Raw genomic sequence first — 19,925 nt, forward strand, 5'->3', positions numbered from 1 at the left:
TAGACAAATGACCTGGTTTGCACAGATGAAGAAGACCTTAAAATGATTTCTAAAACCTGAGATGCTAATTCTCTTTTAGTCCAAATAATGTAAACGTGTAAGGAAGTGCGAGTCTTTGATTACAGCAGACCTACGCACGTGAGTGAGGTTACACAGACGCTGTGTCTGGACGATCCAGAGTCTTGTTCTCTTTGGTCCGCTCCGTTGGCCTTCCACATCACTCAGTAGTCTTTGCTGGATCCCATCACCAGTTTCCATTGCTTTGTTTCAGAAAGCTCAAATGCATCCTTTTGAAGTGAGTACATTCCGAAACACAACAAAAACGTATCCCTCCTTAGGATAAAATACCTATTCCTGGTTTTAGTTTCCATCCTGTTGTAAATCAACTGATAGTGCTTAGCTGCTGGTACTTCTATATTCTTCTTTACTTCAAAACTTCAGTTGATGAAGAATGTGCAAGTGGTGCCTGAGCCGCAAATATCATGCAGCAGCTTTTGATGTACTTATTTTGTTGGAAACCTTACTGGGATGGACGCTCGAGGCAAATCAGAAGGACTTCACAAATCTGTAATGCCAAATCTGTAAAATGTATCTAAATATTCCATGCTGGTGGTGGGTTTCTTGGTCCTTTAGGTTTTGAAAATCGATTTGCAAAGCCTAGAAAGAAATATTTTTTTTAATGCAACAAATTCTGGATGTTACAGATGTCAATTATGTAATTCCTTAAGACAATACGGTATTTGAAAATACTTGTAATTTCAGTTCTTTCCCAGACTTTAAGATACAGTAGACTTAAAGCAACATCCTGTAGTTGTAAGTCAGCTGGTGCAAAAACAGTCTATGAACGTGTCTATCTAACAGATACTGTCATTATGGCGTGAATATCAAGATAACTAGATTTTATGCCTAATCTAATAAATGACTACTCTCTAGTAGAAGAATTTAAAATGGAAAACGCGGTATTTCTCCTCTGCCATATTACAAGACATAAGGCAGCAGCTTCGTGGCCACGCTGCGGCTTTGTCTTCATCTTCTGCTGTCTCTGTTGCCACATAAAGGCTTTCAGACACAGGAAAGCCAAATACATGCTTCAGACTCTTCACACACTGAGAAACGTGTCAGAGTAAGTTTCGGGGTTTGTGTTTTCCATTCTTGCCTGTTCTTTAAATAATTTGTGAATAAAGTTGTAAATGTGTAAAAAATAGTAAGCATTATGTGTAACGTTTGTAATTTGTTCGCATTCAGCCTGGTACCTGCATTCAGACTTTGAAAAAACCAGGTACTTCCCACACCAAAACATAAAGACAAAAACATACCAAAGTTAAGGAAAGACCTCAGATGGTTTGATGGGGCAGATTCTGATGGTTTGGTCAGTGAAGATGGACTACTCATGCCTAGAAATAAAAAATCAGACTGAAGCAGTTAGTCACTGTGGTAATTCCCTGAAGAGCTGGACTTGGACACGCCTGTGGGAAGACACATACTGCCACGCGCGCGGCAGCACTGGGCACGGATGCTGTTTCAGCACAAGGCAAAGTTAACTACTTTCCACGCTAGCAGAGCTTCAATGCCACAGTTCTAACGACATTATTTGCTCGTAGCAGGGAGCGAGTGTACTACTGCAGTGCAATCCTCTGGGAAAATGTTTTCTCAGAAGTGCTTTAAACGGTTTTTAGCAGTCCTGTTATCAAGATAAGCATCTTAACTTTAGATCAAAGGCAACTCGATGAGAAACTGCTTATTTATGCTCCATATAGACTGGGCAGAATCCAGGATGGGGCTGACATTCCCCACAGCACCCCTGTCCCCCATTTTTAGGTATTTGTCCCACGACACTGGTTTGAATGACCTGGAGAATTTGGTAATTGGGGTATGCTGGAGCTGTCCCCAAGGTACCCAAAGGGCATTACAGGGGCGCCACAGCACCCTTATTATACTCCTAAAACAACTGTTGCTGTCGAGGTGAGACGGCGCTCAGCTAGCCAGCGCAGCTCTGCCTTCCTGCTGCAAAGTGGGCAGGCGCGCAGCGCGTTTCACACTGACAGCTTCAGGTTCTTGGAAATTCAGTCCCACATACTTCTTTATGTACTTGCTTAAAGCCATCAGGAAGATGCACGTTAGCCTGAAAGACTTACTCTTTCTCACATTTTTCAATATTTTCAAGCTCTGTAGGGGAAAAAGAAAAAAGGCAGCTTGTTGGAAAAAAAATGTAGCAAGCAGTACATCAGCTACTATGACAAAGGGAATTCACTGGTAAATACACATGTATCGCATCTCCTAATATCGTGCCTAGACTGCAGTGCAGACTTCTGCCATTCACACTGTCTCTGCCTTTTCTCTAGCCAACCTGAATGCCTCCAGCGTGAATTATTCTGTTTTCCTCAAATGCTTTTCTGCTCAACCATAACATCCCCGAGTACAATTGCTCATGAGGATAATTAACTGGTGCCCCAACAAGAGGAGACTGGTGAGGAGCAGAGTCTGTCCTACACAGGAATTAAGACTCCACTCGAGCAACTTTTTCCAAGAGGAACTGGCACTTGGGGCGACGGAGTGCCGAGGCACAACCGTTCACACGGGTATGGCTGTCTTACTCTGGTCTGCTGCAGACAGTGCTTTGGTTCGCAGTTCTACAACAGAATATTTTCATGGGTCGTTTCCTTGCCCGAGGTACGAGTGGTCTCAAAACAGGCAATTTTCACAAAGTTTGCAGTGAGAAAGTAGCGATAGCAGTAACTAGAACAATCTCTTCTCACTCCCTCCTTTTGCAATAGCTTTTGTTTTGTCTTCTTTCTTTTACCTTGCTTCTCCTGAAGCATTTCGTAGGCTCTTTCGACCATGCTTCAGAAGCATCGTTCTCCAAGCCTGGAAGACTCACCGAATTTCTCGCAGCAGGCTGCAGACCTGAGAACACACATCAGAACATGTTCAGTGGTCATTCAAGAATCCTTTTGCTTTTTTCTAAGTGCTTTGTTGTTGCTTTTCATTTCCTCTAATGCAGCAGTTCTAGAAATTTCCAGCAGGTCCCCTAGTTGTGTTTACTTTCTTTATACCTGCTGAACTCTCCTGCAGTTAAGTCCTGAAGCAGTGCCATTGGTGATGCTTTGAACAAGTGGGCCACGATCTCCTTGGCTAGCTACAGGTTTAAGTGTAAGCATAAAATCTCAGCAACATGCCGAGAAAATAACTTATCACTTACTTGCTGCATCAGCAAGAACAAATGACTGTGGGGTTCTTTCAGGAAGTGGAGGAGGAGAGTTAGAGCGATCCTGGGCTGTCTCTAAGGAAGCAAAAATAAGAGAGTTGGTTACCTAGCTTTAGATCTCTCTCTCTTTCTCTCAGTTCACTGAGAGGTCCACAGTACTTTAACCGGCATGCGTCAGTCGTCTCAAAGGAAGCACACAACATGCAGCAAAAGATGTGACAACCCTTAGCGTGAGGAGGCTGCAAGGAACATCATCACACAAGGGTGAGGCAGGAGCTGATGAGGAAATACAGAACTACCAGTTCGTTTGGTTGCAGAACTGTCCAGTTCTGTTTAGAACTATTCAGTTGCAGAACTATTTAGCAACACAAAATTTCCATTGGACTGAGCACAGATCCTAAAGACATTTACTAAATACGGTAAAGCAGCTTCAGTAAAAAGCAGAACTTATTTCCAAAGATAGTTTATCCCAGCATTAAACTGATACCTGGTTTTGGGCTCCGAAGCTTCATGCTCTGGAAACAAAACACAAGGAAGGTATTTGAAATTCCCACAGCGAAATGTCGTTCTCGTGCGCACAAGCAAGCCGGAGAAGATGAGGAAATGATGTTCTGTGCAAACACCCTCCCACACACACCTCCACGCTCATGTAATGGAAGATAGACTTACACCTTATTGTTTCACTTTACAAAGCTATAATTCAACTACGGGATGATCAAGAGACGCCTAAATTTGGTTCAGCTCCTGCCTATTCCACAGGGCGGTGTGAACCTCAACGGACCACAAAGTTCCTGTCTTCATTATCCTTCTCTAAAAGGGAAAATATTTTTACTACCTTTTATGGGACTTAGGACCCCAAAAAATAATGTTTGAAGTAAAGTAAATGTTGATAAAGATGAGCCTGACTGAGCTCCCGGTCTTGAACCCTGAAGTAATTTATGGAAAGTACACAGTGCCAAAACTAGGGTCTTTCTCACAGAAGGAAACACGGTACGGAAATTGGCATAGTGATAGTGCTGGAGAAGAGATAAAAAGCCACTTACGTACCTTAAATGGTCTCAGTCTCACTGGGTCATTAAACACCTCTGAGTGAGACTCACCACTCCACTCCAAAGAGGTTCCGATATTTGTATTTCTGGCTGGAAGCTGAAAATCAGAAGTGGCCAGAGGGAATTGTCCTAGAAACAATTGAACAGAGGAGATGTCGTTTCCCAACGCAGGCAGCCAGAGCAGAGGCGCTGCTGGATGCTACGGCACCACACAGACACGGGGAGAGCCCTCCGAGCACGGCTCGGCCCGGCTTTGTTAAGCCCACTTACCAGATTCATCGGCCACAATAAAGGACTCGGGGGTTCGCTCGGGCAGGGGCGGAGGGTCATCATCGCTGGGCAGTGGCAGGGTGGCTAATTGGGGAGACATGGGCAGATTAGCTGCGTGGCACGACACGGGAGAACCGCAGACCTTTGCAGAGACTCCGAGAGCTGACTGCCCTTGCCCAGCCGCGCACCAGAGATGATGGTAAAACACCTCTGAACCAAAGTTAAAAATCCAAATAGTCCTCAGCACCGATTCAGCCGCCGCCAGCTGCGTGGCCCCACGGGCAGACCCCAGCAGTGTCAGCAGCGGAGTTCCCGTTGCACAGGGGAAAACGAGGAGCGCGCCCCAGCGCGGCGCCAGGCTCACCGCCGGCGGTGCCGCTGCTGCTTGGCTGCTGCTGCAGCTCCCGTCACCCTCCCGCAGTCTGCAGCCACCAGACAAGGAGCGCCGTTTTGTGACACTGATTCTGAGCAGGACAAAGCTGAGCAAATGCCAAAGCTGCAGACAATGGGAAATGTCCGACTGGGCCAGGACTGACCAGAGCTGCCTTCTTCATATGGCGGGTGATGGTTTTAGGGCTACAGATCTGGTAAAACACTAATGTTGAAGTCCTGGTTCTCTCAGCCTCAGTAGGATGTCACGACACACGACACTCTGCAGAAAGGAGTGTTTTTTGACCTGGAAACTATCTGCTCAGAGAAAACCAATTCTGGGAGCTTTCTGAGTGCTTCTTGGAGCACCTCGTTTTAAGAATTAGTCAGCACCAGTCCCTGCCTTCCTGAGAGCCCTACCGGGGTCCAGAGCGGCTGTGTGATGCGAAACCCAAAATCATGCTGTTCTAAAAATGTTGTTTATTTTCAGGGGAAAAATTTAAGGCAGGATGAAACGAGTGTGAGGATAAGACCAGTTGCTCCCTCAGCTCCTGTGGGAACGCAGTCCCGAGGAGCAGCTATGGCGCTGGATGCCGAAGGACAGCACGCGCCACTCCCTCCCGCACGCCGCAATCCCGAGCCACTGCGCCCAGCTCGTCACAGCGCTGCACCACTTACTTGGGGTGGATTTCCTCTCGTCATGCAGCGTGGGAGCGTGGTGGGACACCATCCCGGGCGGTGGGGAGCCGTCCATGGCGGGCTGCGGTGGGGCGCTCCCAGCGCGGGAAGGGAGAAGCGCGTCCTGCCCCTCCACGGAGCACTCAGCAAACAGCGGGGACACGGGGTCATCTGGGGAGAGCGAAGAGAAGTAGGGGTCTTCTGCTGAGCAGCAGTAAGGGTGAGGACACTGCCCGTGTTTCCTGCGGCTTGGGGGGTCATCCACAGCTCGGCTCAAGTGGTTCAGCTCAACGGGGGAAAATCCGTCCTGCTGCTTCACCTGAAAGCTTGAGTAGCCGGTGTTCGGCAACTGGGAATTCAACACAGGCTTTGCGTCCCCTCCATCCCATTCCCAGCCTTCTCCCCGCTGCGCCAGCGCAAAAGGGGTCGATGCAGTCCGTGTCAGGGGTGCTCTGCCACCGGGCGTCCTCCTGCCCGCTCCCTTCAGTTCCAGGCTGAGGAGCAGCTGCTCGGGGGAGATGCTGTTGAACTCCAGACTGCGGTGTTTGTGAAGAGCATCCCCAGCACCCCGCTGCTCAGCGGCCGCTGCCTTCCTGCAGTTGATGAAGTTCAATGTGCCAAAGGAGATGGCCTGTCTGATGGGCGGGATGCTGCGTCCAGAGCTGTCGCGTACTCCCGCGGCCGACCACGATGTCAGGGAGGCTTTGCTTTGTACCACCGGAGAAAGACCTTGGTGCGCATCCTTTTCCTCTGGCTCCGAGCTGCAATGAAGCACCGCGATGTGAAGTCAAAGCCATTTAGCACTGAGAAATCTGTTTGCCTCCTAACATGGCCCCACAACACAGCTCCTAAGAGCAGATCCAGGAACGCAGAGCGCCGTTCAGCCTTAAGCAAGGAGCACAGGGAAGGACTGCGCACCATGGTGCGCCATTCGAACACCATTAAGCGGGGAACAGAGGAGGCCCCTTTACACGGGTAAACTACACCCTCAGGGCGGACTATGCCAAAAAGCAAAATTATTTACAGAAAGCAGACACTGCAAACCAAAACACGCCCACAGAAATATCCCACCACCCCATGAAGCTGCCCGTGTCGGGAAGGCAGACTCAGGTGTGCTCTTCCCACAGCACGAGGCACCGGACTGGGACGTGCGGGTGAGAGATGGGACCGGTCGGGGGTACCCGCAGGGCGCACAGCTCCAGGCAGAGGGCTGAGATGAACCCGCGCTGGGCTGTCTCCAGCTGCATCACCCTTCTTTTATGCCGCCCTGTGACGTGTTGTCGGTTCGTACATGGAACATTGTGTAAGCACAACATGAAACAGACCCGAGGGCTGAAGAGGGGACAGATAATGGCATGTGGGGAAGAGGCTGAGACTCAGTCTCATCAGTGAGAAGAGAATTAGGAACAAATGTGAGAGTCAGTGGGACTCAAGGCAGGCAGCAGATCCTCCTGACAAATGAAATGCAACGTTCAAACAGAAGTGTGTCACAAAGGACACATTAAAAAATGCATCTTCCTGAAATCGTATGGGTGACTGAGAATATTAACCCAGGGGACACTCGTGCCATGGCCTTACCAGGTGAGTAGTCTCAGAGAATAAATATCTTCCACTGGAGTCAGAAGTGGCTTGGCTACAGGAGGCCTTGTTTGTACCTAGTGAAAGAAAAGGTTAGAAAACAAGAGTGAGGAGAAAGAATGCAAAGAACACAAACATGCTATTTCAGGAGCTGGAATTTGTGCCAACTACTCTTAATTGTTAATGCAGTTTGGAAATGACAAACACCAACTTGAAAACACCAAGTTGGAGCGGAAAACTGAGGACAGAACCTCCTGAGCAGCAATTCCCGTCAGCACCTGTGTGAAACGAGAGTCCAGTGAGCCGTGCAACCATCCGGCTGCTCCAAACAGCTGCAGAACGGCTCTGTCCTCAGGACGCCACAGCTCTGTCCTCAGGACGCCAGGCGGGCATTCAGCCTGGTTTCAGCTGTGACACTTCAGGACGTGACCATCCCCCAAGCCCTGCAGAGTGCTCTCGGAGGGCAGTGAGGTTTAGGCGGGCGAGAGGTTTGGCCAGGAGCTACAAAACCACATCCGGACTTGAACCGTTTTCTGCATTTTCTATCAACTGAGCCTTGCCTCTCCTTTGCTTACAGACTGTCCCCAACACACAGAAAGAGGCTCTTTCCAGCTCTTTTCTTGCTCAGCTCTGGCTTGGAACATCCTGCAAATCCTACAGCAAAACTGAGGTACGAGTCCCATCTCAGGATCCTGTTCCCAATTCTTTAGACAAGAGCTCCTGGCAAAATCAGCTAATTGTAACCTTTCAGCCTTTGCCTAAGAATGGCGATGCGTTTACTTCAGCCAGACTGCGCACAGCTATGCAGGAAAGGCAAGGTTCACGCCAGCAGTTGTGGACGAACAGCAAGAGCGAAGGAAAGCTTAACCATGGATGTCTTGGATGTTCCTGTTTACATGCAACTTCATACCAAGACTACATTGTTTTTCCTCTGAGGTGTATCAGATTTGAAAGATTTGACGTGTTTTTTCCACAAGCTATTTTAGCCTCCTCTCTCCCGCAGAGAGGCTGCAGCGCTGATTACCTCTCTGGGATACCACCCTGTTGCGCTTTCAGCCATCCCGCCTGCTGTGCCCACCTTCCCCACCTACAATGGAAGTCATGCTGTTGCTTGCAAGCTCTCCATGAAGACAAGTTTTGCTGGCACGTCCACGTGGAAATCAGCCGCAACTGTAGAAAGTTGGTGCTTTTCTAGCCACTCATTACATTAAACAATTATAAAAGTATATAGAAAATGCTTTTGAGACTCAAAGAAATTTAGCTCTTGCTTGGGGCCAAATCCTGTGATAGGCATTGCACGTTCAGGGAAACAGCTGAATTCTCATGGGTTAACATGAAAAGAGGCTCAGTTTGGGCATCGGGGGTAGCAGAAAGCAGGGGGATTCATTCCATCACCAGGACCCTGTGGTGGAGCTGGCATGCCCGAGGCTGCAGGAGGCACTGTGTGTGTCCTGGGCACTTTTACCTGTGAAGCAGCAGAATCTTCCTGGGCATCGAGTGCTTTAATCTGCCTTCTGAAGAGCTCAATCACCGCATCATAAACCAGCTCATACTGCTCCTGCGTTCCAGACAGATAAAGCAGACATGAGCACCAGCACCTGCAGGACTTGCAAATGGTCACCTGTTACCCAAATCAAGCATCAGCCCCTGAGAGAAGCTACCACTTTCCGGTCCATTGGCAGGGGAAATTCTCAGAAGAGGTAGAAGCCACAACTTTCAAAGGGTTCAGACTGAAGGGTTTGGGGTTTTTTTGGGTGCACAAGTAACGCTGTTCTGCATTGGGCTTCCTCTTCAGTCTATCTCAGCTGAGAGGAGTTCCCACTTTGTTTCCTGGACAGTCCCTTGTTTCACAGCATAAGCGTTCGATAAATCAGACTGCAAGCACTAAGCTGCTCCAGCTGTCTGCAAGGAAACGGTCAGCTACCAAATTCCTTTTTGCAAAATCATTCTTCTGTTCAGAAAAGGGACCTTACAGAATGTCCACACAGCCCAGTTCCCAGCAGCACAACCGCTCTGTGTCTCCCAACTGCGAACCCCCCGGGGGAACAGCTGACGTCCCAGTACGGACAGTATACCGGTTGGCGAAATTTCCTGAACATACCTTGGTCTGCACTATGGAAGGCCTTTGCGTGCGCATTTCCTGGATCAGACTGAAAATACTGAAGTTCACTGGAACAATCTTGCAAGAAAGAGAAAAGACGAAAAATTATAGAGAAGTCTGACTCCAATCAGCTTCCAAGTTGTGACACAGTTTAGAGCAGTATTCGAAATTCAGGCCTGCTACTGGAAGAACTTCAAACAAAGGACCTGCTTAAAGTGCTATTTTTTATTATGAACCAGGTTGCCTCCTCTCTCCTGTCTTGTACTCCACAGAAAATACCCTTTTCCTAACAGCACTAGTGGCAGCTGTGAATAGCATGAAGGACAAGAGACCCCTTTCCCGGATCCGTGGGTTGAGGGATGCTGCGGTACAGAAAGCAGCCGCTCCTCCGCGTCCCAGCGACGTGCCGCAAGGCCAGGCCTTACTTCACGGGCATTGTTATTGAAGAGTCAGAGTAAAGCAAGGTGTTCATTTGGAAACGCTGGATGTCTGATGCTTAAGTGCAGAAAGACAAATAGACAGCAAAGTCGTATTGAAGACTGCAGGGCAGTGCGGAGCTGGGCTCCGTGATGTGCAGGTCCTGCCAGAGGGAGCAATGGGAGGGAGAATCTGCCCCATCGGTACAAACATCGGGGCAGTTCGCATTGGGATGGGGAGGGGAGCAATGGCAACGGACGGTGCACGGGTGATGCAGAGCCTAAAGAGAGAGAAGCGGCACAAACTGGGAATGGCATGTCAGCGGTTTGGCCAGTGCTGCTCTCCAGTCAGGCTGTGGGGACTCCCACTCACCGCTGTCATCCAAAATACATCTGCGCACAGTCAGAGGGGGCAAAGGAGAGTAAGGGCAGAGAGAAGGTGAAGGAGAGACAGAGAGATGCGGCAGTGCTGCATGCGGGAGATATTTGAAGGCGCAGACCGGGCTGACACTCACTCCGTCCTTCAGCAGCTTCTGGGTGTAGTCGATCACACAGATGACTCCTGTTCTCCCGCAGCCGGCACTGCAACGACAGCCACAGCAGGGTCGCTAGCAGAGGTCGGGGGACGGGAATGCTGTATTTTCTGACAAGGTTATTTAAAAGAGATCCACAGCCTCCCGTACCCTCCCATCCTGCACGGCGGAGGGTGCAGACCTGCACCACAGCCCCGCTGCGGCTTCATCCGCCCCCCACGGACCACCCGCCACCCCCTCCTTCTTCCCTGCCACCCCCTCCTTCCCTGCCACCCGGCCGTGCCAGCTGTCCTCAGAGGACACCTTTGCCCGAGGACTTCCTACGAGAGGAGCGTGGATGCAGGCTTGCCGGGCTCCACCCCGCTGCGGCCGCTCGGGAAGTGAGAGCGCGGGGGGCCGAGGTCCGGCAGCCCTTCCGGGGCAGTTCACATTGGGATGGGGAGGGGAGCAATGGCAACGGACGGTGCACGGGTGACGCAGTCACCGGCTCACCCACCTGCAGTGGATGCAGATGGGGACGCTGTCGTCCGGCTGGTAGCGGCGAATCTCAGAGATGAGCTCCAGGATGGGGTCAATGGACGAGGGGACGTCGTGGTCCGGCCAGTTTTTATAGTGGAACTGGTGGACGGTGCGGCTCTCCTGCAAGAGAAGGGCGCTGCAGGGTCCGGGCCGGCCTGCCCCACCGAGGGGACGTCGGCACAGCAAGGGGAAGCTGTCGCACTGCGGACGTCGCCAGTTCCCGTCTGCATCGGGAGCCAAAGGCTAGAGGCGCAGCTTGCAGATGGTCTTGCTACAAAAGGAGCATTGCCCTTCGGGGGCATTTTTGATGTTACCTGTTGGCCTCACCCAGGGTCTGATTTGCCACAACTGACAAACAGCTCCAGAAACTGAGGTCTGAGTCAATTAATTTTTTACTTTCTTCATGCCTTCAGCTACTCCCAAATCTAAAATAGCAGGCTGAGCGCCATAAAATTTTCTGCACAAAGTGTGCATATTTGAATATATTATTTATATAATAAAGCTAGCTAAATGCATTTCCTGCCTTGGTCTTTCCTACTTACCTCATTCAGGGTCACCTTTAAAGTCCTAATCACATACTCATTTTTCTTCTCTTCAGCCTCCTGCAGAACAAGAAGTTAGAGTCACATTTTCTGCAGATGACGCGAGTTTCCAGCGCACGTGGTGCGACACGGTGCCCGCGGCAGCTGTACTCACGCAGGCAATGGAAAAAGGACCACACTGCAGGGGAGAGACGCCCACCTCTGCCCAGTACCGCTCACACTTCTTCTGTTGCGAGAAGCAGGACACGTCTGGTTATTCACCACCAGCCCACCCGCACTGTCTCCGCTCTCACTCGCCAGACAAACTCGGCTCTTGCTGCCGCCCAGCTCCAGCCTCCCCTTCCCTGGAGCCCGCGGTGCTGGTTCCCCCTCCCAAAGAGTCCAGCTACACTGCTGGGAACGGTTTAAGCATCTGTAGCTGGAGACTCGGGAGACATCCCGTGTCAAACAGAAACTCACTGTCGCTAATGAGATTTAATAAAAATCCGCCTCTCTCCACCCTGCCCTGGCACTGCCACAGCAGAGGCCACCTCTGACATGTTACTCACCTTTCCCATTTCGAACTCCATACAAGCCATGACCACAACCTGCAGAGAGAAGGTTCATTAGAAAAGCCTGAACACGGGTTTCTCATCCGGGCAGCAAAATCACTTGCGGGTATTTATCAGCAATGAGGAAGGTCTGTGGGCTGCCTTCCCCAGAGTCCCGGGCTGCCAGGCAAATCAAACTGGGGACATCATCCACAGCCTGGGCACGAGGACCTTTCCCACTCAGAATGCAGAGGCAGCCGTGAGCTGAATCCTGTCTCAGCATGAGTGTGGAGAAGGCTCACGGGAAGGATGCGGGGCACACACAACATGTGGAGTAAAACCCTGACACTCCCACTGTCTGATTAGTCAAAAAGGACTTTTGGCTGGCTGTATGGAAAACTTTTTTTTTTTTTTTTAAGGTATATAAATCTGCACCTTACCAGCACTTCGTACTCCCAAATCATCCTCCAAAAGTCAATGACAGTAGTGGGGAGAGGACCTTGGGTTGCAATGTATGCTCTTGGCCCATAGACGCCCTAAAACAGCATTCAAATCAGACATGGAGACATCTTTGCATAGTTCATCAGCAGAAATAAAGTCATCCCTCTTTCTCAATCTTAATTCTACTCAATGAGACCACTCAAGATTTAGAAGGGCTTTTATATAGTTAAATTTTAGGCCCTTATATTAAATTAAGCGACCAGAAACCAATGGTGTGCAAACCCTCCAAAGGCAGATGCGAGCCAGGGAGCTGGGCTTGAGGTGAGATCTGCTCCCAGAGACTACCAGTGCGTTTGAGAGCCTGGAGGTGATGTTGCAACAGCTGATCCAGCTCTGCAGCGTGCAGCTTGGCACATCGGCGGCTGTTGGCCAAAGAACAAACCGCGATCCCCTTGTGAAGGTCTGTTCTTCTGCAGACAGGTTACACAGAGCCCTCAGCCATCGTGGTGGGGAATGAAGGAAACCTTCCGACCTATCTATCAGAGAAGGGTTGTGAGCACAGAGAAGTTCCAAAACACGTGGAGCTCCTGGGGGAGAACCGTCCTGCGCTGACCTGCCCTGTGCTCGCCGCTGCAGTGGGTCTCAGCTGTGCTGCCGTGCAGGGCTTCCTGCCTGTGCACTGGTTCCAGGTAAGGCGATTCTGGCCACAGGCAGTTTTGCATCACTGTCACCCACCAAAGGCAGTGACGGCGACGAGGAAGTCGGGCTGTGAGCCACAAACTGTTCCACCGCTCGCCCCGACGTGAGCACACGCCTGTTGCCCTCCAGCCGGGTGCCCGTGTGCTGCACGGGCTGTTTGTGAGGGACTCACTGATTGTACACGTTTTCTTTACATCGATTTGCCTCAAGCACAGCCCAGAAACTACTGCATAGTCCTTTCACTCACCACAGACACAGGACCCGCTCCTGCTGGCACAACTCAACCAGGCAGCACTAACAGCTGCTACAAACACCTCTGCACGGGAGAACACCATGAGAGAAGCAATACCTTGATGAAGTTGGCATTGATGTAATGAGAATCTGCATCCGATGTGATCAGGGATAACTCCACTCTGCTGTGGTCAACTGCGGGCACAAAAGCAGAAGCAGCAGCAGTTACTGTTTGTCTTTCATGGTGGTTGAGTCCCTCGGACTGCAGCACAAGGTGCTTTGGAGAAGCACATACATCAGAGAGCTCATCCCAGAACAGATGAGTGGCCGCGCAAGCCGCCTCCTGCACCCACTGACAGCCCTGCGCGGAGCTGCCGTTGCCTGCGCGCAGGCGGAGACTGGCAAACCCTCTTTCGGGGTGGTGGTGAGGGCTTAGGCAAGACCTGCAGATGCTGCCGCTGCCCCAGCACAACACCAGTCTCCTCTGCCCATGCAGCAAGCCAAGCCTAGAATCACCTGCACTCCGTCTTACAGGCTGGGATGAGGTGTGTGGGTTTAGATCGATTATTTTTCAAGCTGGAATGGATGAAAGGGACGGTCTGCTCTGATCCTAGGACAGACTTTTCTTTGCAGACTACTGCACCAAGCCAGGACAAGCCACAACGGTTTTTAACAGTAGTCCGCCCTGTACGTCATGGAGACATCTTTGTCCAAAGCCATTCTCGACAAGGCCTCGCTCGTGTTGCAATACTACCCAGAAAGCTTGCGAGGACAACCATCAGAGGATGTGCTTCCTAATGAACAGAAGTTCTGCTGTCTGTAGAAAATACACACCAAAGTCTTCCAGAGCATGCAGTGCAACAGTCAAAGATGAAGCCCTAACTCTGACCAGCAGAATTCAGGCCCAACTGACAGTGATATGCCCACACGTGAGCAACTGCACGGGCAGATGCTGGAGGGAGAGGACAGACTCAAACTAGCACAAAAAAAGGGCTGAATAGGAACATTTGCCATTTCCAACCTACAGGGTAAGATGTCCTTGTATCTGTTCTTCTTGATGTTCTCTGGTTGCTCAGATGCTGCTGTAGGGTAGATTTTATCCGATCTGTACTTTGTTGACTGCCTTTTCAGCTTCTGTGATAAAAGAATGGAACAAATTACAGCAGACACGCTACATACAACACAGTACTAGAGAGTGCTCGTGAAGGTCTCTAGGGGTCAGGTTCACTACCGCAAAGCAAGGTCTGCACCATTAATTCTTTCCTGAGTGGCTTCTCTGAAGGTACTCAGAGCAAGAAGAGAGACAGAAGCCACCTGAGAGCCCCAGCACAGGCTTCTGAAGAATGGAAAGTGTGTGCTGAGGCAGTGCCCACATGGGGCACGGGCACACGGGCTGCTGAAGTGGAATGGTGCGTTTATGCAGCAGATAAAGCATCGCCCTCACAAATAAGTGAGACACAGGGGAACCATTCTCAGTGTAAATGGCACCCAGATAAGAGGAGTAAAAATGTTAAATGACCTGTAAAAAATTATATCAGAAAAGACAAATGAATCAATTGTTTTTTCTCACTTCGGTAAAGACACTCCCATCTGCAGCTGCAAACAGCAGCACTCAAGCAACTGAAGGAGCACAAGCAATTGGAGCAAAGTAGCTACATGCACTGATGAAAGAAAAAGGAGAAGGAGTCCTAGGATAGACCCTCAGGGTATGGATCTCTCATCTCTTTCATTTCCAGGGTAAAGCCGCAGCACTCCTGGAGAGTTCAAGCATTTTTTTCCTGCCAAACCATAGCATTTTATTTCACTGTCATCAGCTTCTAAGCAACACATGATGTTTGTTACCATCAACATTGAAAGCGCTGTTCTTGCTGTATTTTTTCTTTCATAAGTTTTTGTCTACCTAACCACCAAAGGGTGCTTTTGATTTAAAAGAAAAGGCCATTTCTCTAACCAGTGTCTGTATGGTTTGACACTCTGAAGGGCAAGTCTCCCTTTCCCACCACCCTTCTCCTGGACATCACTGCTGCGGTCCAGGGAATCGGGCTGACAGAGGAGGACACTCAGGATCATAGGCCTTTACAGGAGGGTGTGCAGGGGTGAGACGCAAAGGGAAGGGACCACGGGCACAGCTGAGATGCAAGGCGGGAGGGTTTCTCGTGCCTCGTGTGCACCTCATGGTGACCCACCTGCGTCTCTGAAGTGGGAACGGTGTCTCAGTCACTCACAGTGTGGGGAAAAACAGCTCACTGGTCTCGGGGTCGCCAAAGCAAAACAACGTGGTGGCCAAGGGGTCGGCGTGGAGGAGGTGGCAGTCCCTCCTCCCGGTACCGGCAAAGCCCTCCCCAGCGCGCCCGAGGGTTCAGGGGCTGCAGCTCTGGCATGACAGCATGTGAGTGGGAATCGCAGGAGTCCTGACGGTTTCAGGGTGCCGATTTTTGGGTGCTCACCATAAATTTCTTCAAGGGTCGGGTCACCACTGACCTTCCCATGGGAGCTCATAAGCCTCTGCATTTACACTCTCCCAAAAGCTCCTGTCCAGTTTTGAGAGTCCCGTCCCCTGTCCTTCCTCACTGCAGACCCAATGTACCGGCAGCTGCGAGAGCTGCGAAACCCCTGGACTCCAGCCCACTCCAGCGCCCGCCGGGACGGACGCGACACCCTTCAGTGCCTGTGGGCATCAGGCTACTCAGCGATGTTTGCCAAATGGCCGCGGCAGGAGCTGGAGGGTTTGCAGCTCATACGTATTTGATCGAGCCAAGCAGCCCCTCAGCAATACCGTGGATAAACAGTACATGCAGCAACGTGGATCTCATCTCCGCAGTAGTTCTGTGCACAAATATTCAAATTCAGATCCAAGTCAGAGCTGCTGTTTTTTAACACTAAACTGCAATTTTTAAACCCTAAATTCTGCTGCTCTCCAGACACAACACCACAGGAGTCGCATCTCACCAACCTGGATGGAATGAGTGAGGGAGAAGGTATGGGAGGCCCAGCACAATCCGCAATTAATCAAGAACACGGGGGCAGGCAGAGTGTGATAGGGGCTGTGGGAGCAGGACGGGCTTTGTAGACTGCACATCTCTGTCACCCCCTGAGCTCTTCTGGTGCTGGTTGTGTTCTCCCCCTGCCCGTCCCAGGGTGACCCCATCTTACAGGGAAAGCGTTTGTGGAAGGGGCATCACTCAGTACCGGAGCCAGACTTCTCATAGCTGAGGCTCTGAATCACCTTACTTTTCTGTCCCTGTGTAAACTGACATAAAACTGGGAAATGGCTGCATGTGAGAAAGCAAGCGAGAGCAGTAAGGATCACACTCTGGCTGTGAGACTGCACAAAAGGGAAAAGGGGGCTCAAACAAAAAAGCCCCATCATTTACAGTAACACCACCACAATTTGCATGTACAAATGCTTGTTCACACAAAGAGAGGGGAGGCATTAGGGTAGAGAAATAGTATTGAACATTTCTACCAAGTTTGGAAATGCACGCCATCGCAACTGCCCGTTAAGGCTTCTGCACTTGCCACAGTGGCCGACGACCCGGGCCACCCTGGGAGGACCTCTTCCCGGTGCAGGAGGAAACGCGGCCCTGACCACTTCTACCTGCCGTTTTGGTCAGAAAATTAACTGCATTTGGCTGCCAGAGCTCATGCAGGCACCGGGGCTCCGCAGCCCTGCTGCCTCGCGTAGCACCGTGCAGCTCCAGCGCAGCAGCGAGAGGGGAAATTCAGCAGCCTGTGCGAGCACTTTGTTCCGTGGAACAACAGACCGTCACTGCAGGCTCCGATTAATCACTTCCCTCCAACCCAGAGGCCTGGAAACCGAGCACTAAGCTTTTCCCAACTGTTTGAAGTTCCCGTCCTCACTGGTATGACAACGCAGGGCTGGATCTCGTGGGCACTCCTAAGCAACCCCTACACCTTCCCCGGAGACCGCTGCCTGACATGACCCCTATCTGGAGGGGCAGCTCGGGGCCAGTGGTCATTCTGGTGTTTGAGACTCCTCAGATCTCACAGATGTACCAGTTTTACCCTTCCCTCTGCCCGCTTAAGCTGGACAATGCCTTTGCTTCCCAGAGCAGCCCAGACAGCATTCCCCTAGCTGATCGATCGGCAGCCGTCACCAGCCACCAGTGCGACCGTGGATTGCCACCCGAGACTCACCCCCACCACCCAAATGAACAAAAAGACGCCAGAGCGCTCACAGATCGGGGCACTGCGCAGATCGCAAGCAGACAGACACAACGCAGGGCAAGGTGAGAGCCATCAGCGTTTTCTGCTAGTTTTGCCTTTAGGGAACAAGAAGTTGATTGCCCACCGGGGCCAGAAGCACCGCTGGACATAGAGCACACGCACTCGTTGCGAAAGGACACGCGAGCCCTTCCACGTCGCAGCACCGGAGGAACGGCCCGTGCAGCTCTCAGATGGCCGTCCCCTCACGCCTGGATGAGGAGCCCGGAGCCGGTGGGGTGGAACAGTCTGGGGTGCACAGACAGTGTACCTGCGCACCCGCCCCCCCCTCCGCGGGCAGCACGAGGCAGCGCGGGGGCTTCCTTTGAAATGAGAAAAGGAAAAGCTGCCTCAAGTAGCAACCAGAGACCCCCGACGGGAACCCGCGTGTCACTGACAGAACAGATTGCAGTGGGGAGTGGGGCAGCGGCTCCACATTCCTCACTGTTCCCCCGTCTCTATCCCCAGGCGAAGCGAAACTGCGTCTTGACAAGTGCATTCGCAACGCAGAAAACAGGAAGCTCTCGGGTAGTTGTTTAAAAAGCAGACAGTTTTACTTTGAAAGCAAACTATTAAATTACTCTTCTGCCTTTACATTTCCTTCACCCCAGTTAACTCCTGTGTCTATTTCTGCTGTAAAATTAATAGAAAATCTTATTGTCACATGCAGATCGCATCCCCGTTTGAGGAGAAGTGACTGAGCAGTTCCCTTTAAAATCAACCAAGACACAGAGCCATGCCTTAAGCGAACTTACCAAAAACTCGCCTACAAACTCTTCTCGGTTGAGTTTCTTGCCTCGGGCCCTTTCCAGGTTTTGCAGCAGAATCTCCCTTTGGTCCATGTTGCCGGAGACTGAGCGTGACTGTCCTGCCGAACCTGGGAACGGACATGTCAAGTGTGTGCCGCAGCGGAAAGCACCAGCCCGGAGAGCGCTCGCAGCAGGCTGTGGTTTACTGACTTCATCACAGCCCTTAAAGGAAATTAGTACGTAGCAGATATCACGGTCAAATAACAAAACAAAACACACAACCTGGGCCCCTAGCGCCTCCTTTTAAATCCACACGCACTTCGCTGGGCAGCGCTGGCCGGGCAGGAGCTGAGCTGCCCCGGTCCCTCGGGCGCCGCGTCCCTCCAGCGGGCGCAGCAGCTCCCCGTGCACCGTGCCGGGAGGGCCGTCAGGAACTGCAGACCGGGGCTGAGCACCCCAACATCTGACTTCTTCAAGCACCGTGTGTGGCCATCGCCAGCAGCGGCACTGCCGGGGCGGAGGGCAGCAGCCGAGCGCCCATGACCAGTGCTGTGCTTCACTGCCGGGGGAGGCTTCAGACTCGGAATGTGCTGCGCCCCTAAAACTGTGCAAAATCCACAGTTCCCCTTCACATGTATAACTTAGCCTGTTTTCCGCATTACCTGCAAAATATTCTGAAGGAATAGTTCAGGCAGATGCTGAGCACCTGAACCCGCCTGGCACACGTTACTCCCTCGAACTGCACAACCTCTCCTGAACAGAGAAGACCCATCAACGTGCTTCAGGTCAACTCTTCCAGCCACAACTCCCCACGTCTGGTAGCTTATGCCAGGAGAGAGGGTCAAATCTGCCTCCAGTAGACTACAGAAATACAATTATGCTGGCCCAACTCACCTCACCCACTCTCAGTGACTCTTAGAGGCACTCAAAATCCCATCGGGCACAGTGGAGGTCATTCCGAAGTGGGAAGGAGATGCATCGAGCAAAGTTCTCTAAGGCCACCCATTTTCTTTTCTCACAGAAATGGGGAAAACTAAACTAAACAAAACTAAACTAAAACAAACAACCCTCCAAACCCTCCAAACCAAAAACGTATGGGAATCACAACCACAATCTTTCCAGTATCTCACATTTTGCACAAAGACCTCAGACTGGCTGTACCAATTCCGTTTCTCTTTCCAAATATAACTAGAGTCATTAAATGTATTCCCCCTGCTGTGTTTTCTTGCAGATGAGGTACAGAATAGCTCCAAGATTTCTGTATCCAGCTGCTAAAAGGCAAAGGTCTGCTGATACTCTGAAAGAGCCCTCATGCTTAGTTTAAAATAATGAAAAATTTTAATTTTGCAAAAATAAGACTTTGAATCGCCTGAGAGGAACAGAGGGATCTTTGGAATAACTAATGGAAATGTGGTTTAAAACAAGTATTCACCTGATGAGTCTGTGGCACTAAGCACTAACCTAGACACCTTGAATAAGAGTGAAGCCCACTTTTATGGCTAAATTTAAGAGAAACACAAGAAGAAAAATGGATTAATAGGAATAAACATTTATTAATTTTTGCTTTTAGTGATACAGAATCTCTTTTACATGTTCCTTATGCATAGATTTCTTGCAGTCTCCTGAAGAAATACAACAGCATTTCTCCTGGTTAAATTGATGTAAATCCCATCTTCACCTTCTGGTGAGCAGTATAGCCCTCTCTCTCAATTGTCCAAGTTCTCCTGAAAAGAAAACAGAAAAAAACCATGTGTATATGTTTTAGAAAAAGAATTCAAAGCAGGTTTAAAG

General features: G+C 50.6%; 2 protein-coding genes across 2 annotated transcripts in view; both read right to left on the minus strand.

Moving 5' to 3' along the window:
- Window positions 1-592: 592 nt before the first annotated feature.
- On the minus strand, window positions 593-18,278 carry PTPN22 (protein tyrosine phosphatase, non-receptor type 22 (lymphoid)). The gene is made up of 21 exons (XM_009888447.1): window positions 18,141-18,278; window positions 14,187-14,295; window positions 13,280-13,356; window positions 12,231-12,326; window positions 11,809-11,847; window positions 11,415-11,486; window positions 11,261-11,320; window positions 10,696-10,838; window positions 10,182-10,248; window positions 9,251-9,328; window positions 8,615-8,707; window positions 7,150-7,226; window positions 5,621-6,332; window positions 4,525-4,666; window positions 4,253-4,383; window positions 3,693-3,720; window positions 3,200-3,280; window positions 2,801-2,904; window positions 2,136-2,166; window positions 1,317-1,394; window positions 593-657 (listed from the first exon to the last, which is right to left on the minus strand). The coding sequence occupies exons 1-21, from the start codon at window positions 18,225-18,227 to the stop codon at window positions 593-595; spliced, it is 2,370 nt and encodes a 789-aa protein (XP_009886749.1). The 5' UTR covers window positions 18,228-18,278.
- A 1,562-nt stretch (window positions 18,279-19,840) lies between these two features.
- Window positions 19,841-19,925, minus strand: part of BCL2L15 (BCL2-like 15) — a 4,033-nt gene continuing 3,948 nt past the window's right edge. Inside the window, exon 5 of the mRNA XM_009888448.1 lies at window positions 19,841-19,858. Within this exon, the coding sequence (XP_009886750.1) occupies window positions 19,841-19,858 (18 nt within the window). The remainder of the gene's footprint in view (window positions 19,859-19,925) is intronic.

The sequence above is a fragment of the Charadrius vociferus genome, unplaced genomic scaffold (assembly GCF_000708025.1).
Source record: "Charadrius vociferus isolate BGI_N301 unplaced genomic scaffold, ASM70802v2 scaffold1077, whole genome shotgun sequence".
Lineage (NCBI taxonomy): Eukaryota > Metazoa > Chordata > Aves > Charadriiformes > Charadriidae > Charadrius > Charadrius vociferus.

What these genes read in the sequence shown, in the direction of transcription:
- PTPN22 (XM_009888447.1), bottom strand. Translation starts at nt 18,227, where the DNA reads ATGGACCAAAGGGAGATTCTGCTGCAAAACCTGGAAAGGGCCCGAGGC. An exon ending in TCAATGCCAACTTCATCAAG is followed by an intron (nt 12,327 to 13,279) that starts GTATTGCTTCTC and finishes ATGCTGTTTTAG; the next exon opens with GGCGTCTATGGGCCAAGAGC. An exon ending in GTCCTTTTTCCATTGCCTGC is followed by an intron (nt 11,321 to 11,414) that starts GTGAGTACAGCT and finishes CTTGTTCTGCAG; the next exon opens with GAGGCTGAAGAGAAGAAAAA.